A 21,607-nucleotide genomic window follows, 5' to 3' on the forward strand; every position below is an offset into this window, starting at 1 on the left:
TACAACTATAATTTATAAAATTCAATTTTAATGAATGCAATGTCCTGATGTTCTCCAGCAGGTAAACAAATGTTCAATCCTGGATGCTGCACAGCTTGTTTTTATGTAACGTGCGTATATCGATGTATGTAACAAAGAGAAATGATACTGTTGTTGTGTTTTTTGGCTCAGATTGACCTTAAACATCCTCGTGTCAATGTCATTTCATCCATTTACATGTAGATTATCAGACTAATTACCTTCCAGTTGAATCATGTTATAACACACCTCTGTGGAACTCCTTATTTTTGGGTCTCATCATTTCCTGAAAAGTAAATGTTATGTAACTGTGATGTTCTGAGGAAGGTTCCAGAGTGAGTTTGGCACTAACATGCGACATCTGTACACTTTCAGTTCTGTATATATATAAAATTAATTGATTCATTAATCAATTAGTGTTGTAAACACTGGCAGACTCAGGCTGTCTGAGGGCAAGCTGCAAAAAGTTCCAACAAATTAGGGGGCCCTTAAAGATGTCATGTCAAAATCTGATCTGAAATTAAGGGATTATTAGTTATACAGTAGTCATGGTAACGGTACTATAAAGAGGAAGCAGTAAAGTTCAACATGCAATCACTCTGTTAAACTGGTGTAATAAAATAATATTGGTGTGACATTTTAATTGGAAGCGTTTGAATAATAAAAAATAAAAACACTTCACAAATCTGTTTTTCCTCCCTGAAGCACTTTTTGTGGAGTCAAAGCTTCGTCTGATTGTTTTTAAAGGGGAAAAAAAAGAGATTAAAGCAAAATTTGCCACAAGTTTAATCACTAAGTTTAGAGAGCTCTCAAAAAAAGTGGTTCAGATGTACTTTAATGGGAGGAAACTAAAGTTGTTTAACACGACTTACTATATCTTAGCCTTAACACCTTGAGGCTGTGATACCTGATGTGAACGTCATTACATGCAATTAAGTTGATGACTGAGTGACTGCAAACAGTGAACTACGAGCGTCTGTGCTGCTTTCTTAACCGTTTCAACATGATGAAAACACACCAAACAAACACAGTTCATACATAGAGTATTTATTCAAAAAATTAAATATGACAACCAAATAAAAAGGCTCAACTTAGGACCGGGATCAGATGAGTGTTAAGACAAAAAAAAAAAAAAAAGGTCTTTACGTACAGTTTTACTTCTAAAAGTGACACCATTTAATAATCAGGCAAAAAAACAAAAATAGCACATCAATACATTGTGAAACCCAAACATTATTTTTCTCTTTGAGTGTGATATGCAGCCAACCACAGAGGTTTAAAGATTTATTATTGTGGGGAATCCCTTAACGTGGGAGACGGGCACTCGAGGAGTAACAACTCAACCGAAGAACTATCCCAAGTCTGTAAACGTCTAAATTTCACATTAGGAGATAAAAAATAAAAAAAAGACGTAAAACCATGAAGAGGGGGTGGGGGGTGGGGGTGTCGGATAGAGACATGCGAGCGAAGGCCAGACAACTTCCTTCATTATTGCCATTATTACATAAATTAAGAAAGAAGGGAAAAAAGAAACGTGTTTCTAGAAATGAAGTTAAATAAATAATGCTACATCATGTCTACACAGAGCTACTCGTTACCTACGGAGTCATGAGTGTTCCCCTAGTTTTTGTTTGTCTGTCAGAAATGTTAGTTTTTGGGTTGTGCTTGGGAGTGCCCGTCCACTAATCCGATCCCCACAGGCCTTTTGGTCCGGTCAGCTCTACACTGATCAGTTCTGCATATTTTGTGTTCTTGGCATATGTCAGAGGTATCCACACACACACACACATATACACACACTCTCACACACAAATACATATACACACAATCACACCTTACAGTATAGTCATGTATCAATATATACTTATCAATGTAGACTCGGGCCTCGGCGCCCTCTCTGAAAGTTAAGATTTCTTTGATTTACTCGTTTTTTTTCAGCACCATCGGGAAAGGCACAAATCAAGTCCGAGGATGAAACTTCAACCCTCCTCATGAATATGCAAAGAGAATTTAAAAAACAAAACACGTGCACTGAGAAACGTCATAAAACCCCCATCAAAGTCTTTCACGTCTTTGATGAGCGGATTTGAGATGATAAAATAGCAGTAGAGGGTCTTCACAGGTCTCTGCGGAGGAGGGCTGATGGTTCACCCCATCGCTCACGTGACAAAACGACCGCCGACGGTCTCCACAGCGCAAACAGTCAATGCAGCAAATGTCAGTTTTGCTCTTCACACAAGTAAACCTATTGCATTATCAAACTTGGAAAAATGATCACAGACCACACTACGATTATTAAACACCATATTTCACTACGGCTATCGCGCTTCAGCTTCAAATAGGACTTTGTTAGAAAAAATAAGTGGTGTGTGCATTACATTAATATCCTTACATATAAATATATCTCAATTCAGGCTTTAAAAATGCTCTTATTTTGGAGGAAAAAGGCATCTGATGTCCAGCGCTGTAAGACACGAGGCCCTGCCTACAGGTTCCAGAGGTTGATTTACTGTATGTGGCGTTACGAGGGGAGAGGAGATTCCCGTGATGATGAACAGACTTTCAAGAACAAGCAGAACAATAGCCGACAATGTTAAACATGCCCACGACTAATTTTCTTCAAGTAAAATCGAATGCTGGTAATGTCCGACGTTAAGAAACAGCTTCGACGTGACTACAAGCACAGAGGAGGACAAACTGCTCCGGTAATCTGCTTAAAATGTCGGCGGCTCCAAAGGAAAGAATATCTACTCAAGCACGGACACACATCTCAGCATCACGACTGTTCAACCATAAACACATGCTTTTTTTTCTTTAAGTGCAGTAAAATACTATATCCCCTAAGTCTCTCCGTATTAATATATAGCCTATATGTATCTGATGAAATATTAAATAAATGTGTTTTCTCATAGCAGCTTCAGTTTGGTTCTGGCGACTTCTGGCCCAAGTCCTCCACCCTCACCCCGACCAGGCACGTTGGTTTGGTCCCAGTGATGAAACCTGAAGGCTTCGTCTGTGTTAAACTATACTGCAAGGCCATGACAGACAGCACCCTCAGGGACGGGGCGCTGAAAAACAGCAGCACTGAGACCGAAACTCTGGCAACAGTGACCGATTAAAGGCATAAAAAACAGCGATATACTTCAAAATGTTGGATTCTTGCAAGTAGATGTAATTTTGTGTGACTATATTGATAATTATTTGGTTGTAATGGATTGATAATCCACCATTGGGTCTAAATGTAGCAGAAAATCTATCCCTTATTGCATAATGACGTAGAACAAACACCGTCTCTGAACTACAGCTGCAACGATTAGTCAGCGACAGGAAAATAATAATCAATTAATCTTTTTAGTCATTCTTATAAGCAACAAATTGCCAAATATTTGTTGGTTTGAGCAACTCAAATGTGGGAATCTTTGGGAAATTACATTATATTGAATTTTACAGACAAAACTGCTCATTGATTGTGAAAATAATAATCAGTTGCAGCTCTACTCAGAACGGTGTGGAATTACAAGCACTGAAACCAGGTTGGGACACCAGCTCAGATCTGCTCCGAAAAACAAATACGACAAAGGTCGGCGATAAAGACTCTGAATCTGCCATCTGAATAAGAACGAGTGCAAACAGCGAGTCCCATCAGCGCACCAGGGGAGGACACACACACACACACACACACGCACACACACACACACACACACACAGTCTCTGCCTTCACCTGGCTGCATGTGACACCTGCTCAGGGTTTTACATTAACACACATCACATCTTACAGAAGGCCAGAGAAGTAATATTTTCTCATGGGCATGAAAGAGTCTTTTTTTGTTGAGATCATGACGTGAAACAAAGCTCTGCTGAGGTGCAGGAAACTAAACTTAGTGGCCACTTTATTAAGCACACCTGTCCGATTTGACATGTCGTCAGACGTGAGCTACATCTGGACTCATGAAGCTCATAATGTGCAGTTTTTGTTGGCTTTGCCAGAAATGTGTGAATTTATTAATGTGTTTATTATTGGGGGTCATAGTTCAAATGGTGGTGTTGTAAAGAACAACATGATATCATACGGAGGTGTTTCTAATCCTTTCTGTCCTCCTTCCTCACATACACGAGGGAGGCAGAGGATCAGAAACACCAGTCCAGAACAACAACACCACCAACACCTCTACAACGGTGTGAACAAAAGCATCATAACAGTAAACTTTAGGGCTGAACAAATGTACTAGCTTGTATTAGATCGGACAGGTGTACCTAATAAAGTGGCCACTGAGTGCATGTTCAGATTAAGCTTTTATTGTGATAAAAAAAAAAAAAAAAAAAGTTGTGATCATCTGAATATTTTGAAATTCTCTAGAATTTTTAAATCAAACAACAAGAACTTTTTAGCCCAATATTCAGACTGAACTGCCATTTTTGGTCTATTTGAAGAAAGATATGAGAAAATTAGCAACTGGGTAAATAATTATTGAGCATTTCCTTTAGTGACAGGAAAACAGATTATGAATTATAAGAACATAAGCTGATTATTTTGTCATATTAGTAGAAAACAGTTTGCTGTATTTTAAGCTTTGTTTTTTGAGTGATGGTTACATCATCCAGCTCTGATCACAGAATCGTGTTCAGTCGATATGGATGTGATTATTTCCTGATAACGAGGAACCAAAACATCAGTAACGGTCACACAAACTTGGCAATCGTGGAGTGGAGCTCCATGCGTCGGGCAGTGCAGCGTTTTCACAGTTCGCTGGCAGACTAAAAGCATCCACAGAGGCACCCAAACCAACATACGATCAAAAACCCTCCAACCAACCATCGGCTCACTCTGTAACCACATCAGGCACTTTGTTTAATCTCTCCAAACACCGTCAGACCTCTCGACTGATCCACACACCCTCACGTCTGCGGCATCAGTCCGACTTGTTCGTAAGAATGTCAAAACACTGTACATTCCTGAACCCGAGTTCACCGTCACTTACTGAAACCCGCTCAAAACTATTTTAGCAAACCAAACACGCGTCGAAAACATTCACCACTGAACCTGCTCGCTCTGCGTTAACACCTTATTGCACTGAAGGAGTCCTTGACAGCTGAAATTGGTCAGTTCCTCATGTAAAAAGTGGGAGAAGTCAAAAGGTTTGTGGTGGTCAGAACCGGTCTACTCTGCTCTGCTCTATTGCTGAAAACGAATGTTAATTTAAGTTAAAACTAAAAAAAACAAACTCATAAATAGCAAGAGGAATAAAACACACGAGAAACGTTTGGTAATACACTTTGTACCAAGCTGAACTATGAGTGAGAAGTTCAAAATTGTCAATTTCGTGGCCGTAGCATTGTATTAGAACAGTCCTCTCTATGCACCTCGCCTCACAGTAAGGCATCCAGCGATATACATTACCTCATCGATGGCTGTATGTGGCTTTGTTTTATAATAATCAAACAAAAAAAAAAAAATAGATTTCATTCAGTGTCTGCGTTGGTAGAGTGCCAAGTTCTGCTTCTTACCGTCTGGCTGAACGACTGTGAGGAACCATTGGCTTAAAGGGCGACAGAAGAGTAACCGCTAAAGGCAGCCTGCCGTTTTAAGAGAAGGGCGAAGCTTTCGGTTTCTAAGAGCGTACTCCACTAGCATGTTGCCATGGCAACCACACGTACGCTCGACAGAGAAATAGCACGTACAGTATTCGTATCTAGACAAGCTGAAAACCCACAAACAAACATGTAAAACCGTCTACAATATAAACAAGCGACATAAGGCTCAACACGAGGCTACGGAGCAAGTCAGGTCCTCACTGGCTCTGCTGCGTGCCCACCCATGCACCGAAAAAATAAAATAAAAATAATAATTTTGTTTTCCCTCCTGCTCCGCTGTTCTTTAAAAACACACAAAAGGAAAAGAAAACTGCAAAATAAAACTTTGAGCTACTGTTTAAAACTGGAAGGCGAGGACGCTTTTAAGGGGACAGAATCCACTTTGATTTAAATACAGCAGAGCAGATGTGGGGGGGGTGGGGGGTGTTGGGGGGGGGAGATGCACGGGCAGGAGCGCAGGAACGATTGGCTGGTTTAAAATTGCATAATGTGGCTGTAGCTCCTCTCTGGCTTTTTACATCCTTACGCAGCCTGCAGTCACAGCCGTCGTCATCGAGTTCCAAGCGACTAAAGCTGCACCAGCCCTGGGGTGGGGGGGTGGGTGGGGGGGGGTATCACTCTGCGTGGCGGCTGATGAAAGTCGGACACTAAGACTGGCTGAGTGGCTGGGAAAGATGGAGGGAAGTGCAGGCGGCGTTCAGGCGAAGTACATGGTCCTCAGTGTGTCGTGGTGGATCTGAACAGCCTTGGCCAGCGCCTGGGGGTCCCTGCCGTTACTCTGCCCTGAGACGTGGCTGCCCTCCGCACTGCCGGGCCGAAAAGACAGAGGAACAGAACGGTGAGCAACATAAAGAAAAGTCTACATTATTTCCCTGTGTAGCGTCTGCCATGAAAAATTAATTTATCCCACCTGGAAAATGTATCAAATACATTTCTGCAACCTATAAAATTAGGACAAACCAACTTCATGGTCCAAACAGATAAAATAAATTTAAATTCCTTAGAAACCTTGTGACTATCCTCCACCAGTTACTGTTACAAGTTACAAGCACTGAATGTTGAAGCAACCCATTAAACTGGCTGCCATGATGGCGTATTAGAGCTAATGAAGGTTTAAAATAATAAACGATAAAAATAAAGACTGAATCGGGAGAGGAAGGTAATTTTTTCTGAGAAAAATATCTGAATTTCCAAGATGTAAGTCATAAACTTATGGAAAAAAACTGGGATATTCTAAGATTAAAGTGAACATCCTGAGATTATAAAGCCTTTTTGCAAGAAAAATCACAAATTTATGAGAAAACATGTTTCCTTTTTTTCTAAGGAACCACATGGTCTCACTTTGCAAAGTTAGATGAACCCAGCTTGGATTACGTTAGGTTAGATTAAAATGAATCAAAAGAGTTTCTCCCCACCTGTCGTGCTCTTTGTCGACCAGGTGGTAACGGGCTCGGAAGGCCACCAGGTGGGCGTAGTAAGCCGGCGCTGGGATGGAGACGGAGCGCGTGCAGCGGACGTAGGTGTGGCACAGCTGGTAGGTGAGGAGCTGGAACTCGTCGCCAGTGAAACAGTTGTCGTCCCACAGAACGTGGTAGTGGGAAGGCCGGCTCGTACCCTGGGGGGAGGAGAGCCGAGTTAATCACACCCCAGAGAGAACAGCTTCACGGAGCGAGGACAAACAATCAGCGACTAAAATTAGGATGAATCTGGGAGGAGGCCTGTCGGTTCAGACTGAGGGGGAAAGATCTCTTCAATTCAAAAAGATCTTTCATTAGCAATCCAGCCACAACAGGTCTGAGTTTAACCCTCAAAGTTTACCTGGATTCCAGCGTGGCTGCAGAGGTAAAAGTCGAACTCGTAGGGGTGGGTGATGTCTGTGTCCACTGTGGTGCCGGCAGGAATGTTTCCACTTCGTCCAACCTGAGAGGAAATGTAAAAATCTCATTTAGGAGGAGGTCGCACTTCTTCAGTCACTAATTTACTAAATCAGTCAACGAACAGAGAGAGTAGACGGCGAGGCAGCATGAATTTTGTCGTGTTAAAGCAGGAAAAGCAGAGGTGGAATTAATAACAATAACAAGAGTGTTATTAATATCCTCTACAACTTTTTTGTGTTACTCACCCGCTCGTTGCGATCCGCACAGAAGAGACGTGTGTGATGGCGTTTCTGTACAACAATGTAAGTAATCCCCGGCTGGTAATCCTTCTCTAGACTGATACATGCCTCCCTGATAGCCAGCAGCTCGTAGTACAGCACCTACACACAAAAATACATGAGCAAATGTCTTTTTCTAAAACTGGTGCACAGACAGAAGATTAAGAATTGGACATCTAGATTAATCTAATTAGCATGAAAAGACCCTGCTACTTGTCAAGAACTGAGGGCTCCCTCCATAAAAAGGAAAATTACAGTTACTGGTCAATTTGCTTTTTTAAAAAACAGGTGTGATGTATTTACCAAGTGCATAGCAAAACACAATTTTAGCCAAAAAGCGAGCTGTAACACCTGTCTGAACTGTCCCTCTGACACTCCATCCCTGTAGAAGATGATCCTGGTTGGCTTGTAGCGGGTCGATTTGTAGAACTGGATCAAGAGCTCTCGCACCATGGAGGCCAAGTCCTGGATGACCTCCTGTCTGGGCCTCTGGACCCGAACTGTTGCACAGTACCTGCTGGGGTGGGCGTCCATGCTGCCGACCACCTGTGGAGGCACAACATCAGTCAGGCCGGCAAAGCACTGCAGCTTAAGAAACTGTTTTTCTGTAAAAGTGTGTAAGTAATAAAATAAATAAACACTCAAATTAGGTCCCAACATTACACAGGAAACACTGACTGTTTACACGCACACTAATATTCCACTCTTATTCCAAATTCGAATACGGATCATGTAAACAGCATATTCCGTTGGGATATTCAGAATTAGGCCTTGTTCCAAATGTAGTGCTTTATGATTAAGACATGTGGGATATGCTTCAATTCGAACAAACCGACTAGCTAACAGTTGGCAAGGCAGTGGTAGAGACGCACGCCTAAAAGAGGGAGAAACACAGCTACTTGAAAGCCCATAAAGACAATTACGTCATTGGGGTATTTTACATATGCAGGGATGCATGTAAATGAGAATATTAGTGGAATAATGATTAGCCATGTAGCCATCTTAGCAGGACTACTGTCTTTAGAGTTGTGTTAACATGCTTAAAGTCCAAAATTAATTCAGAGAGAGAAAATGCAATTTGTGGCAATGGACACAGATTGAAACACAAAATTGACAGCCGGGTAGCTTTTTTTCTGAGGGTGAGTCTAACCGCTGCAATAGATGGCTTCTTCCCATCTCCTGCTGGAGGATGAGTGACATCAGCCCCGAGGAAGATGACAGGCTGCTGAAACACAGAGGGTCTGGACGGAAAAGAAAGGACACAAAATTATGTTCTTAATCTTTTTCTAACAGCCGACAGACTGAAAAAGAAATATTATGAGGAGAAATCTTAAAAAAGGTTAGAAAACAACACTTCCTAGACTTTTCATGTGATTTGAGTAGAAACTAATGTCAGACAGCCTCATTCAGTGACCTACCAACTATATCTGAGAAAAAAGACTCAGAAGGTTCTTATTCAGAAAATATTCACATTCAGAGAATTTCTGTTTTTTTTCTTAAAAAATGACCAACAACAATTAATCAATGATGGAAATAGTTGGCCGATTGGTTGATTAATTTCATAGTTCACAACAGATCAATTAATTGACTAATCGTTGCAGCCCTAAAGTGTTGTGTTGATTGTACCGTTGGTGTGGAACCAGGATGTTGTTGATTCCTCCCAGTTTGACGTTGATCTTGAGGCAGAGGTTTGAGAGGGTCTGAGGTGACGTCTTCACTACGTTCTTCACCTGCACACACTGAGTGGCCATGCCGAGGAGGGTGTCACCCACCCGCTTCACCTCAGCTGGGGGTCAGAGATCACACATTTCTTTAACTCTCCATCCACTCTTTACTGTAAGCACTTGAATGCCTCACAAACGACACATAACTGAAGTGAGGACGTTTATTTAAAGGGCAGCAGGTGCCTGGAGGTCAGAGACTGACTTAATTTCTGTTACTGTTGTTACGCTGTTCCCATTTCAAACACTGCATTTGGTCTAGAAGGTAGTATTTTTGTACCGTAGACGGGTGTTTTCCCAGGCAGGATCACGATGATGAGCTGCAGCCCACCGTAGGTGTTCTTCAGGTGTCTGAACATGGGCTCCACGCTGTCCGCTCCCTGTGCATATTTACAGAAGCATGGTTGGCCTTGGATTGGCATCCCAGCATCCTTTGAGATTTTACGTAGCTGGTCGGTGAAGCTCCTGAGCATGGAGAGAAAAGAAATGACCATACATGATACACTCATAAAGACAAGCCTTGTGTTTTTAATGTCTCCAGCAGTGGGCTGGTTCACTGTGACTTATAAAAGGAAGATCTGTGATTCTACGCACCACTTAAGGAGTAAATATTCTGTACTCATACATTATTTTTTACTATAAGAAGAGAGAAAAATTCCCCCTGTATTTGTTTTAAAAATAAATATATCATCTGTACCCAGGTCTAATTGCATTTCAAACAATTACAACTAAATAAAACTGTATGAAAAAATATGATCCTTCCTTTAATCTGTTCATCTCTTCCCCAGTCCATTTTACCACTCTACTTGAACTACACTAAGCATTAACAATCATTTTTGTGAACTCACTTCAGGATCTCTTCTCTGCACTGCCTCTGGGTGGCGAAGCAGGCAATGGCCCACATCTTGATCTCCACTCCGGTGTGAAACTGCTTCCCCCTCATGTCCCACACCCCGTGGCTGGGAGTGGCCACCGTGCGGTTCTGCAACGACAGTGCAGGGTTGATCTGCTGGGGCTGGCAGTCACACAGACACATACAGTACAAGGACACAGACAGAGTATGGATTCAAAGATTCAAAGGATTCGGGCAGCCAGTGGGATGTCAAGATCAAGCAATACTGATAATATAATGGTCTGAGATTGAATGATTAGCTGATTATGGCATTAGAGACTAATTCATTTCTAAGTTGCATCTGTGCTTGCTTTTGATTGGGTCAAGCATTTAGCATGTAGTGTAAGAAAACCTTTTTTGTGGCAGACATGCAAAACAGAGAGCGCTTTCAAATTAAAACTGCTTCTATATATGATCTCTAAAAACAGTGTGAAACCACAGCAAAATCGAAAAGTAGAAGTTCACAGACAAAAACAGGTGAAAAGATGTGAGAGATGGATAAGATGTAATCAGAGAGAATTCTGTGTAAGCACATCAAATGTAAGAAAAACAAATTCACAGAATTCCCCCACAGAAAATATGTGCAAACTCAGAGCAGTCTGAGCGTGGCTCAATTCTAGATCTTTGTCATCGAGATGTATGATACAGGCCATTCATCTCTAATTGAAAGGATCATAACATCATCTGAGTTTTTGGTTTTGGCTACTGAAAATCAAGATGTCATGAGTCAGGGTTATTCGTCCAACTTGTGTAGCTTTCCTGACAAACTGGGGGAAACCCTGTTTGAACACACACACACACACAGAGTAATGTAGAAAAACAAACATGCAAATGAAGCGCGAAAAAAAGGAAAAGTACCATAAATGGTTCAGAGCTCACCCTGCCGCCATATTGCAGCATGGGGGCCGGCAGGACGCGGCCCGTCACCTGAGCCATTTCGTCTCGAACGCGGAACTGAAACTCCTGGACGAACGGGTCGGCCTCGTAATTTGCACTCCTCACCTAAGAGAAGAGAAAATTATTTTTATTTCACAGGGAAAAAAAGCAAAAAAAAAAAGAGCATGCCTCCTGCTGTTTAATCCACAGGATACTGACCAGCCTGCTGATCTCCTCCTGTCTGTCGGGTGCAGAGCGAGCTGTTGCTTTGATCATGGTCGACGTCTGGTTATCTGTGAGTTTTTTAATGCAGCGCTGTCCGGGTACAATGTTGCACACCTATATGCAAAAAAAAAAAAAAAAAAAGGCAATTCAGGGTCCAGCTCATTAACATTGTGTTCATGTTCGCATATTTCTTGTTGGTGGGGGAGGTGCTTTGATTCGTCCAAACCAGGAACAAATAATAGATCCATTTACTTTTGAGACGGAAACTGCGGAAACAGTGAAGTTATCATTTTTCTGCACTGATTCAAGAAATATGTCGACTTAAGATCTGTAAATGGACTTCATCAACTTGTATCTCAACCAAACTTATTGCCATTTTATTGTCACAGTTTTTCATGTATGCAACTATAAATTACCTGTTGATGATGGTGTCCCTGTTCTTAATCCCAGCTATTTAGGTCTGATTAGTTGACTGTTTCAGGCAAAACACAGGACCTCTATGATTAGCTGAACCACATGTGCTAAGGCCCAAAAATATATGGCAGCAGGCTGAACATAAAAATGTAATTCATGATTTCTAGTAATGACTATTTTGATAAAGGATAAATGAACTTTGACTGTCTGAAACAGAAAAGTTTGAATGAATTTTGCAGTAAAATATAACTTGGTATTGCCAGGATAATTAGTCTGGAACCCCTCAATTCATTTTTTGAAGGATGTTATCGACCGAAACAGACCAAAATGCCTCCAGAAGCAACTTGATAGACCTACAACCAATTAGAACAATGAAATGTGATGTGATGATGCTGAGCATAAATTGAACTTTTATCAAATCTTGTGTGTTTTGCAAAACAACGCCTCAACGGCGAATCATCATCAATAATCGAACCCACTCCGTTTTAGATAAATGGCTGCGACTGGAAATCTGCCGCAGTGGGAGGTGGGAGGTGGGCTAGAAGCAGCAGAGCAAATAAAACATGAGCTTGCAGTAAAATGTGCATATTACCTCAAAAAGTTACCAGCTGCAGTGATGGGTAATCTTTAATAATTTAACTTCTGAGGACTTTTCACAGCATTTAAAATCATACAGGCACTATTGGTCCTTACCTCCAGGGGCAGGTAGGTGTGTTTCTGTTCCTGGCCCACCTGCAGACAAGGCAAGTGGGGGTACTTCAGCTGCAGGTTGTACTTCTCTCTGAAGTACTGCGCCACTGTGCGTTCAACTGTCTGACCACTCTCAAGCTGCAGCGGAAATCTGTGGGTGACAAGAATCTCTGGTTAGTGTGAGCCAATGACAGCTTTGATTTCGGGTTAACAACCACAGGGGAGCAATGTAGTAACGTACGTCTGGAGGCTGGCAGGGCGCCGTGTTACATTGCAGACTCTGTACTTCCTACGCATGGTTCCACAGTGTGTCACTTCCACTTTAAGACCTGTGAAGATGGAAGCATCAATGTAAATAAGCATCGGCAACATCTAAGTGACAACAGCTTTTATCAGTAGAGTGGAACAACTGAATAGGCTTAAATTCCTACTGCACCAAAATTCAGATGTCACCTCCTTCATGCATCAAATAAACTAAACAACAAATAAGCTGAATAGTCTACTACAACATCAAAAAGCTGCAGTAGCTTCACATACAACAACGCACAAACCGGTACAGCACGGTGAAAACAATCACCGCCTTTCCTCTGTGACATACCTTTGATCTCTTTGGTGAACTTGACCCTGTGGGAGTCGGTGAGAGGGCGGGGCTGCTCGTCAATGTTGTGAATGTCCAGGACCTCACACATGAACTGGATCACTGGCTGGGCTTTATAAAAAGCCGTGGCCGACACTGAAATGATACGCAACAAGTTCAAACTCTAAATCACAACGGCAACAACACTGGCGGAGGAGAATGAAGGTTTATTTAGAGCCATAAATCCCACAAATAAATCTTTGGGGCTCTTTTGTATAAATTTACCAAACAAGATATAATATGGTAATTAGTGAGTGCTAAAGGTGCTGGTAGGTGGTTCTGTTTCCACTGGACAGAGCCAAGCTAGCTGTTTCCAGTCCTTATGCTAAGCTAAGCTAACTGGCCGCTCGCTGTAGCTTAATGTCTGCTGAGCACACATGACACATTCATCTTCTCTTCCACAATGAGCATATTTCAGAAAATGTCTAACTATTCTTTTAAACGCACCTGGTTTTACAGTGCTTACTCACCATCAATGTTGAGCATCATTTTCCACATGGCTGGTCGTACTGACTGATGGAAGCCAAACCAAACCTCTCTTCCTCCACCAAGCGGGTGGTCGTAGCCCTCTGGGGAGGAGAAGAAGGATCGCCCGACAGGTGTGTATCTGATGAGGACGGAGAGGTTCACAAAGGTGACACAAAGGTTAGTGGAGCACAGAAATAAAACTCTGCTCTGGCTGGGTTCCCTGTGTGGTTCAGTGGGTGCAGCATAACACCAGAGCTGCCCGAGTCACAGATCTGAAACCACGGGAGGCTAAAAACATTTTCATTCATGTCACTAAAAGCTATTTTGGTTAATGGATTCACCAAAAGACTATCTTCAGACAGATTACATAAAAGAGTTTAATCTCTATCTCATTGTTCAAATCCCACTTGGACTATCTAATACACTAACATTTGCACAGCACATAAATGTTTCCATTAAACTGCACCTGTTACAGTATGTGACGCCTTGGTGGTTGAGATACTGCATAATAAATTAAGGAAGCTATACAGTAGCTCCAGGATGCAAGTATCCTCCGATCAAATTTCATGATGTGAACTAATCAACAAGAAATACTCTTCTCATGCTTAATTCAGTGCCATTAAGATCGTAACTCTTATCTTCATTTTCCTCTCAATGACACTGAAAACTGAAGATAAACTATGGCATACACAGTGATCATCAATCTTAATCATTTTGAGACAATAGTCATGATTTGAGCAGAAAATTTCAACAAACTAGAACCTAGTACTTAGTAAAGCAATTCACACCTATGAGTAAAAAAATATATTCCTATAGAATACGTGTTCATGTGGAAAACAATTTTATGTGGAAGGTCAAGGGAGAAACTCACTTCATGGAGGGCAGGTGTCGGAGGACGACGTCCACAGCGTGAACGGGGTTGGTGCTGATCGGTTTCTCCAGGTCCACCGACTCGGCCACAGCACGCCCCGTCAGGACTTCGTGCAGCATGTGCCAGCTGACCAACGACACAAACCTAATGGTGACTTTAAATGGCCGATCCTTCCCTCCGTCGCCTGGCAAGGTGACATCCAGATCGACCTGAAGAGGAAAACAAGGGTTATTATGTCTGATCTTTGATAAAAAAAGACACCAGCCACATGAAACATTACTTTCACATGAGTGTGAGCCTATTTTTAGACAAGAAAAACCTTGAGCAGCCATTCACACATCACCTGTGACCTCGAAATTCTTTCTTTAGCTAAACTGTATTTTTTGTCAATCTAGACTACTGACCAAAACTTCAGTCTCAGGTCTTACCCCACCAGTGGCGACAGGAAGTGGATTAGCGGTGTAGAGGCTTCTCTTCCCATCGTAAACTGGCAGACAGTCGCCAAAGATGGTCACCTTGAAATGCTGAACCATGGAGTCCACCACCTCCCTAAAAAACACAGACCAGGAGGGAAGAAACACATCACCACAACTAACATACAGCATGAATCCTGGCTTACACAGCTCAAAGACATTCTAGGTAAGAAATATAAACAAAATGAAGTGTTTAGTATTACCTCTGACAGATTCACAGTCCAATTACTCAACAACGAACAAACTAGTCCAGGCTCATGGGGAGAGTCTGATTGTAAAGACCAGATCAAGACCTAAACCGGCTTCAGTGTTTTCTGTTACCTGTTGACTCGGCGAGGACATTTATCGGGCTTGATGTCCACCTCGTACAGATAGACATCGATCTTGGGTATTTCCACCTGGAAGCAGTTGGCCAGAAGCTTGATGGGCTTCCCAATGGTGCCATAGCCAGGTCGCCGTGGCAACGAAAAAAGGGCATGGGCTTCAACGGCTCCTGCAGCAACACATGCCAAAAATAAATGTAAAGAAAATATATAACATTTTACATCACGCTCTTTCTTGGTACATTATGAAATTGTTGTAATGATAATCCCCCTGTTTTGGTTTTATGCCTGCATCTTCATCGTTTTGTTCACCGTTAATGTTAATGTTCTCATCTGTGTCTTCAGGGTACCAGCAGACAGCAGAGAGACTAACTTGGCAAGTACCTGGTGAACATTGTGGAGCTAAAAAGCTCGATATTCCCCTCATGTAAGGAGCTCATGGAAACCAAAATGGAGCTAAAGACAGAGTGAATATTGGGCTCAAATTTACCAAGTGACACATAAATAACTACAACTGATTGCTAATGTTGCTCTATATATGTTGGATGTGGATAGGCAGCTGTTTGTTTGCCATGCCAGCTATAAAGTGATAGCTCAAAATATATCAGTGGTATATTTACCATATACTTTACAGCTTGTTGTGCCTCCCCAAGTGGCCATAATCAGTTAATGTGGTTTTAATGTAACGCTCATATGTATGTAAGGAAATTAACCCCTGGATTTTGGTGGTTCCTTTTTCCCCTTTGAGCATGTTTGGCATCTCCAACATGTAACATGGCACATGATCCTACAAAATCCAGTCTAAAAGCCATCTATATCTGTCATCAAGATTTGTGTAGATTCCACGTACCAAAACAGCTACAACAGAACCCAAACCAGTATTCATGAATGATCTACTCCTACAAGCTAACAGCTCTGAGAGGCTGAAGGAAGGAAGTGGTTAATAAGGAGGAAGAAGCAGCGGGTGCTGGGACTGAAGATGTTCAGGGACGTTGAAGATTGCCTCACATCAAACTGAAACAAATGGGTTTTTCGCACATCAATAAGGATAATGGACGTCTAGAAAGGTTACAGAGTTTGGTGACATTTTAAATAAAGACCAGCTTGGCGTTCACAGATTTCTCCTGGCTGACATGGCCTTTGCCAGACGGCAGTAGGCGGGTGACACACCACGCCAATTTGACACCAATTTTCATAAATGCCAAACTGGAAAGTACTCAGTAAGAAAAAAAAAAAACTGACATCACATAACCACACAGTTTCCACAAATGTGACTCAGAGGATCCGCACACATACACACAACGACCAATGTATGTAGGTCTGCACATATGCAGAGAGCTCGAGCTCAAATATTATGAGCTGTGCTTTGTTGTAATGAGAGGGAGGAAAAAAAGAAGCTTACAAGTGAAAAAAACCCAAAAACCCATGTGACCATGAGGCGCCGCAGAGCAGCTGTGGGCGGAAAGTTTTAAACTGTTTCAGATTGAGGCAGCGAGCTCCTGTCAGGGTCGAGGGCTGACCCTGAACCTGCCAAAAGGAGTCATCTTTCAGTGAAGGACTGCGCTTTCTGCTGATGCGTCCCCCCAGGTCGCATCCTCCCCAGTGCCGTTTCCATGACGACGGCACCCGTGTTGCTACAGTTTCTCCATGGCAACTACAGGCATGCTGACAAAGAGGAGGAAGAGGAAAACAGGTGCTCGCAGATTTGTCTAATTCATCTCGGAGCTCCACTGAGCTTTTTTAACTACATTTTATTTTATCATTTGTTTTTTACTTTTAGGATATTGATGTTGATGTCATTGCGACAGCCAGGGTTCAAGCTGCTTTTTAAGAGTAACATTCAGACACTTTTCAAGCACTTTCATGGTCCCTAAACCAAAAAATTTCAAGACTCGTGACGCCTTTATCATCATCATATCTAAATTGTTGCTATAAAACAGCTGCAAAAAATTCTCTATACCCACAGCAATCAGTGTATACTGTCACTTTATACTGTCACTTTGTTTATTTACCACTTGTAACAGCAGCAACTTTGAATGAGCGCTTCGATTGTGATTATATGGTGTGAGACGTCAACAAATATGACGATTCATTTCAAATATTTTTGTCTTATATGAAAGATCAGGTTTATGTAATCAAGCATTTTTTGATGATTGTATTAGAATTCAAGCACTTTACTAACCTTGAAACATGACAGTTAAAATTAACATTAAAGTTCAAACTTAAGACTTTTTGTACGAACCCTAGATAGCTCTGTTGTCTATTTATTGGTTACTTTATTATACGATGCAACATTGGTTGTTTTCAGTCCACCTTTTGAGGACCCAGGTCAGCATATCTGCTGCCCAAAAGCGCCAGAGTAATGTTTTCTTTTCTTATTTTTATCCTCTATGCAAAAACGACAGAAAGCCGAATCAAAAAGTGGCAACAAAGTGAACCCACACTTTGATTTCTTTGAATCAGACTCAAACTAGACACAAGACAGCAGCTACGGCACCAGTAACGACCCAAAAACACAAAGGTTCACTGTAGAATGAGCAACAATGGAGAGATTAATGACCACTTATCAGGCTGCTTCATCATACAAATGCACCACACAGCCAGTCGCAGCCCACAGAGACGACATTCAGTCCACATACTCTAAGAGAGTACCCTGCTTATTTATTTATTGTACAGTCCTACAATGACTACATTAATGCTGAAGACTTCAAATGGGTAAAACTTTTACTATCAAAATAAAAGTTTTAACCTTGCAGAACACTTTAAACACTTAAACACACTTTTTAAGCACTGTAAATTTAATATATTGTTGGGATTTGGATGGTTGTTCAATTTTATGATGCTACGTTAAACTCTGGGAAAAAATATTTTTAACAATATCCTGACCACTGGAAAAAAGAACAACTAATCAAGAGAAACAAAATGAACTAGATTTGTCAGAAAACATTTTGAGCTCTTAATTTACTGACAGGGAACTAATGTAGAAGTATTCAGAACATTAAGTGGCTTTTTAACAGGGACACGGTGCATTTATGCAAAAAATTTTAACTTAAAAGGTGAAACAAACAAAAAGCAGCAGCAAAAAAACAAAAACAGAAAAACCTGTTATTAGTCTGAGAACACAAAACATGGCAGATAGATGTTTGCGAGATTATTTTCAGGATGAGTCGGAGGCCCATTTGTCTGGTTCAAACAGTGCAAATTGTTCCAGCCTCTTATTTCTATCATGTTCACACAGTGTCCTGTAATTTCAGCCTCAGCAAGGGGAAGACTGGCCTGGTGAAGCGGCACAAAAAGTTTTCCTGGTGGACAAGGAAAATAACTTCATCAAGTCCCATGCTGACCGGGGTCATTCCAATCAATGAACATTACGCTGCCCTCAATGTGTCTGTTAGAAATGCCCACATTAGCACGCAGGCTAATTCTCCTAAACTGGAAAAACAGACGCCTCCCAGTTATGTTTTATGGCTGAACCAGAGAAGCTCAGAGTTATACTTCATGGTTCTGCCAAATTTGGGAAAATGTGCCGTCTCTCCCTGGACTATGCTGAGTCTACACTGTAAAACTCTCTGTATGCAACTTGCAGACCTACAGGTATTATCATTATTTTTTTGACACACTGCATCAATGAATCTTTTCATATCAGACTCCTCCCTCACTTTTTGTGTTTGTATTTCTTTTTTATCGCAAAACTAAAACCACAATTATAAAAAAAAGAAATGAAAAGAAAAAGAAAAATTAGGAGTTGAACATATGTGAATCAGTGAGGAAATACAAAGGATTTTAAATCAGAACCGAAAGAATTAGTCGATTATTGACTAGTCGATTGATGGAAACTTAAAAATCAACAACTATTTTGATAATCAATTCACTCTTAAAGTAATTTTCCAACCAAAAAACTCCAAACATTCATTAGTCCCAGCTTCTCAAATATGGGGATTTTTTTCCTGCTAAATATCACAATTTAATTTTGACTTTAGGCCAGAAAAAATAAGCAATCTTAAGATGTCCTATTGGGCTCTGGGAACTTGTGATGGACACTTCCATTGCTTTTGAACATTTTATTAAGCTTATTCACTTTTATACTTGATGAAAACATAACTGGTAAATTGTTTGATACTGAAAATTAGCAGTCCTGCTTCCAAGAATACTTGTTACACAGATTTGACGAGTACAGCTAACAACTGCTGATAAATCTCTTATTATGTTTGGAATTAAATATACATGAACCCATAAATCAAAGGCTGTCACTATCTTAATATTTCAAAATCACAGTCCCTGATAAAGCGTTGCTCTTTGCAGCTCCTGAGGTGAAAAATGGCTGCAGCATGTGGTGAATGAATGGGTCAGTTACAGTGAACCAGTTTGGCCCTTTATTTTTTCCACCCTCCCAGTCCACCACTGGCCCCAACAACATCAATAATATACAAGCTGTGACTCACAAATTATGCCCCTGGCAAATTGATTAATGTCCTGCCATGCTCAATTGATTTGTAATTAACACAGGCAGCCGTTAACTGAACAGTATCCAATGGCTGGGGTAACTATGGCAGCAGCTGGTGTGAAAGGCTGCCCTTCAGACAGATATAAACACACACACACACACACACACACACACGAAAGTGAGCCAGCCTCTCTCCGGCTTCAGACACACCTGACGGGATCACCACCTGCCTTTGACAGCCGACAAAGAATGACGTAGACCATACAGGTAACCCGCGAGACTGGTTTGGGGGGCGCGCACGCACATGCACATGCACACACACACACACACACACACACACACACACACACACACACACACACACAAACACATTCAGAGGCGCAAAACTAACCGCTGACAACCGATCCACCCAGTGTGTTATAACTTACTTGCTGGAGCAGGATGTGGGAATTTGAATTAAGTTTTTAAAGCTCATGGTAGCCTGGCAACTTATTTAGCCGCTTTAGATCAACATAACAGCCGTGCAGCTCCCACATGCTCAGTCATGGGGATCTAACTTGTGTCCAGCCCTGCACACTGTCTGCACATAGCTCCACCTGAACACCAAATTAGCGCTGTTAAGCATGGCCGGGAGTCGGGGGATCCCACCTGTTGTTCCGATTTCCATTCATGAGGCCTCTGTCCGGATGACCCGGCACCCAGTGATCACTTCTCCGTGCGCAGGGGAAAACTTGACTCCAGATCCGCTGGCCGACACGCCGCTTCCCGGCTACGCGGCTCCCCCGCTCCCCGGCTTCGGTCGCTGATGTGGAACCGGGCCGCTCGGGGTTCCCCTCGGCTGGAAGTCTTCTCCCCCGACCTGCCTTACAGCAACTGACAGCTAGAAGTTGAACAAAATGTCCCCGTTTGCGTCCTTCGCCGCTGTCGTTGCTGCATTTGACAGAAGAAGCACATTATTTTCCGTGTTGGGAATGTTTGCGAGAGTTTAAACACGGAGTTGGTTACATTTCTCTGATAGTCGTTAGCCGCGGTGGGTAAGCTAGCGGCGTCAACGTTAGTTAGCTTTAGCCGACGACTACTAGCAACTAACTGGCAACTCGACACACAACACTGGCATGAATATTTACCCGGTCAGAGGCTGAATTCGTCGTTCCTGTTGGTTAACGTGACAATCCGGTGTTCGTCTTTATCAGACAGATATAAGGGGGCTCACTAGCCCGGCGTCCTCCTCGGTATCGGCGAGAAACCGGTCTGAAATCTGCTCTTACGCCGCCCTCCGGCTCCCTGATATAAAACTAGCTACAAGACAAAGACGGAACTTCCGGCGTGCTCCTTCAAAATAAAAGCACGGCTAACTAACATGGTAACCAGCGTTAACAGGCAGATGTTTTAGAGCATCTGCATTAGAGCTACGGTGCCACATAGATTGTCTTTATAATTTATATTCACATTTATGTTGGGTGGGAAGCATATTTTTTTTCAACAAGTGGACATTTTGAGGTGTTTCCATTATTCAAAATGTAAGTTTATTGTCACTCTGGTTGCATCAGCACACTTATGTGATACCCCTTGGCTGGGAGGATCTGTAACAGAAAGGATATATAAGATAAGAGATGGAATGACATTTAAAAAAATCTAAAATATATATTTAATAAAAAGATAAATATGTATAAGTATATGTTTAAGCAATATAAGTATATAAACTGGATGTAAAGTGAAGGGTGTTTTAGATCTGTATTAGAGCTACAGACCGTATGTTGTCTATATAATTTCTATTCAGATTAATATCGCTTTGTGCAATCCAGTCA

The 21,607-nt window shown here is 41.8% G+C and overlaps 1 protein-coding gene across 1 annotated transcript; it reads right to left on the reverse strand.

Annotated features, from left to right (window-relative positions):
• Nucleotides 1-5,930: 5,930 nt before the first annotated feature.
• On the reverse strand, nt 5,931-21,022 carry ago3b (argonaute RISC catalytic component 3b). The gene is made up of 20 exons (XM_070846052.1): nt 20,927-21,022; nt 20,448-20,729; nt 15,354-15,525; nt 14,988-15,108; nt 14,560-14,768; nt 13,691-13,827; nt 13,182-13,316; nt 12,825-12,912; nt 12,587-12,734; nt 11,474-11,593; nt 11,258-11,380; nt 10,335-10,468; nt 9,767-9,951; nt 9,392-9,551; nt 8,916-9,006; nt 8,117-8,311; nt 7,733-7,867; nt 7,429-7,530; nt 7,026-7,225; nt 5,931-6,416 (listed from the first exon to the last, which is right to left on the reverse strand). Exons 2-20 carry the CDS (start codon nt 20,464-20,466, stop codon nt 6,308-6,310), a joined length of 2,583 nt encoding a protein of 860 aa, XP_070702153.1. The 5' UTR covers nt 20,467-20,729; nt 20,927-21,022; the 3' UTR covers nt 5,931-6,307.
• Nucleotides 21,023-21,607: the final 585 nt, after the last annotated feature.

The sequence above is a fragment of the Pempheris klunzingeri genome, chromosome 16 (assembly GCF_042242105.1).
Source record: "Pempheris klunzingeri isolate RE-2024b chromosome 16, fPemKlu1.hap1, whole genome shotgun sequence".
Taxonomy (NCBI): Eukaryota; Metazoa; Chordata; class Actinopteri; order Acropomatiformes; family Pempheridae; genus Pempheris; species Pempheris klunzingeri.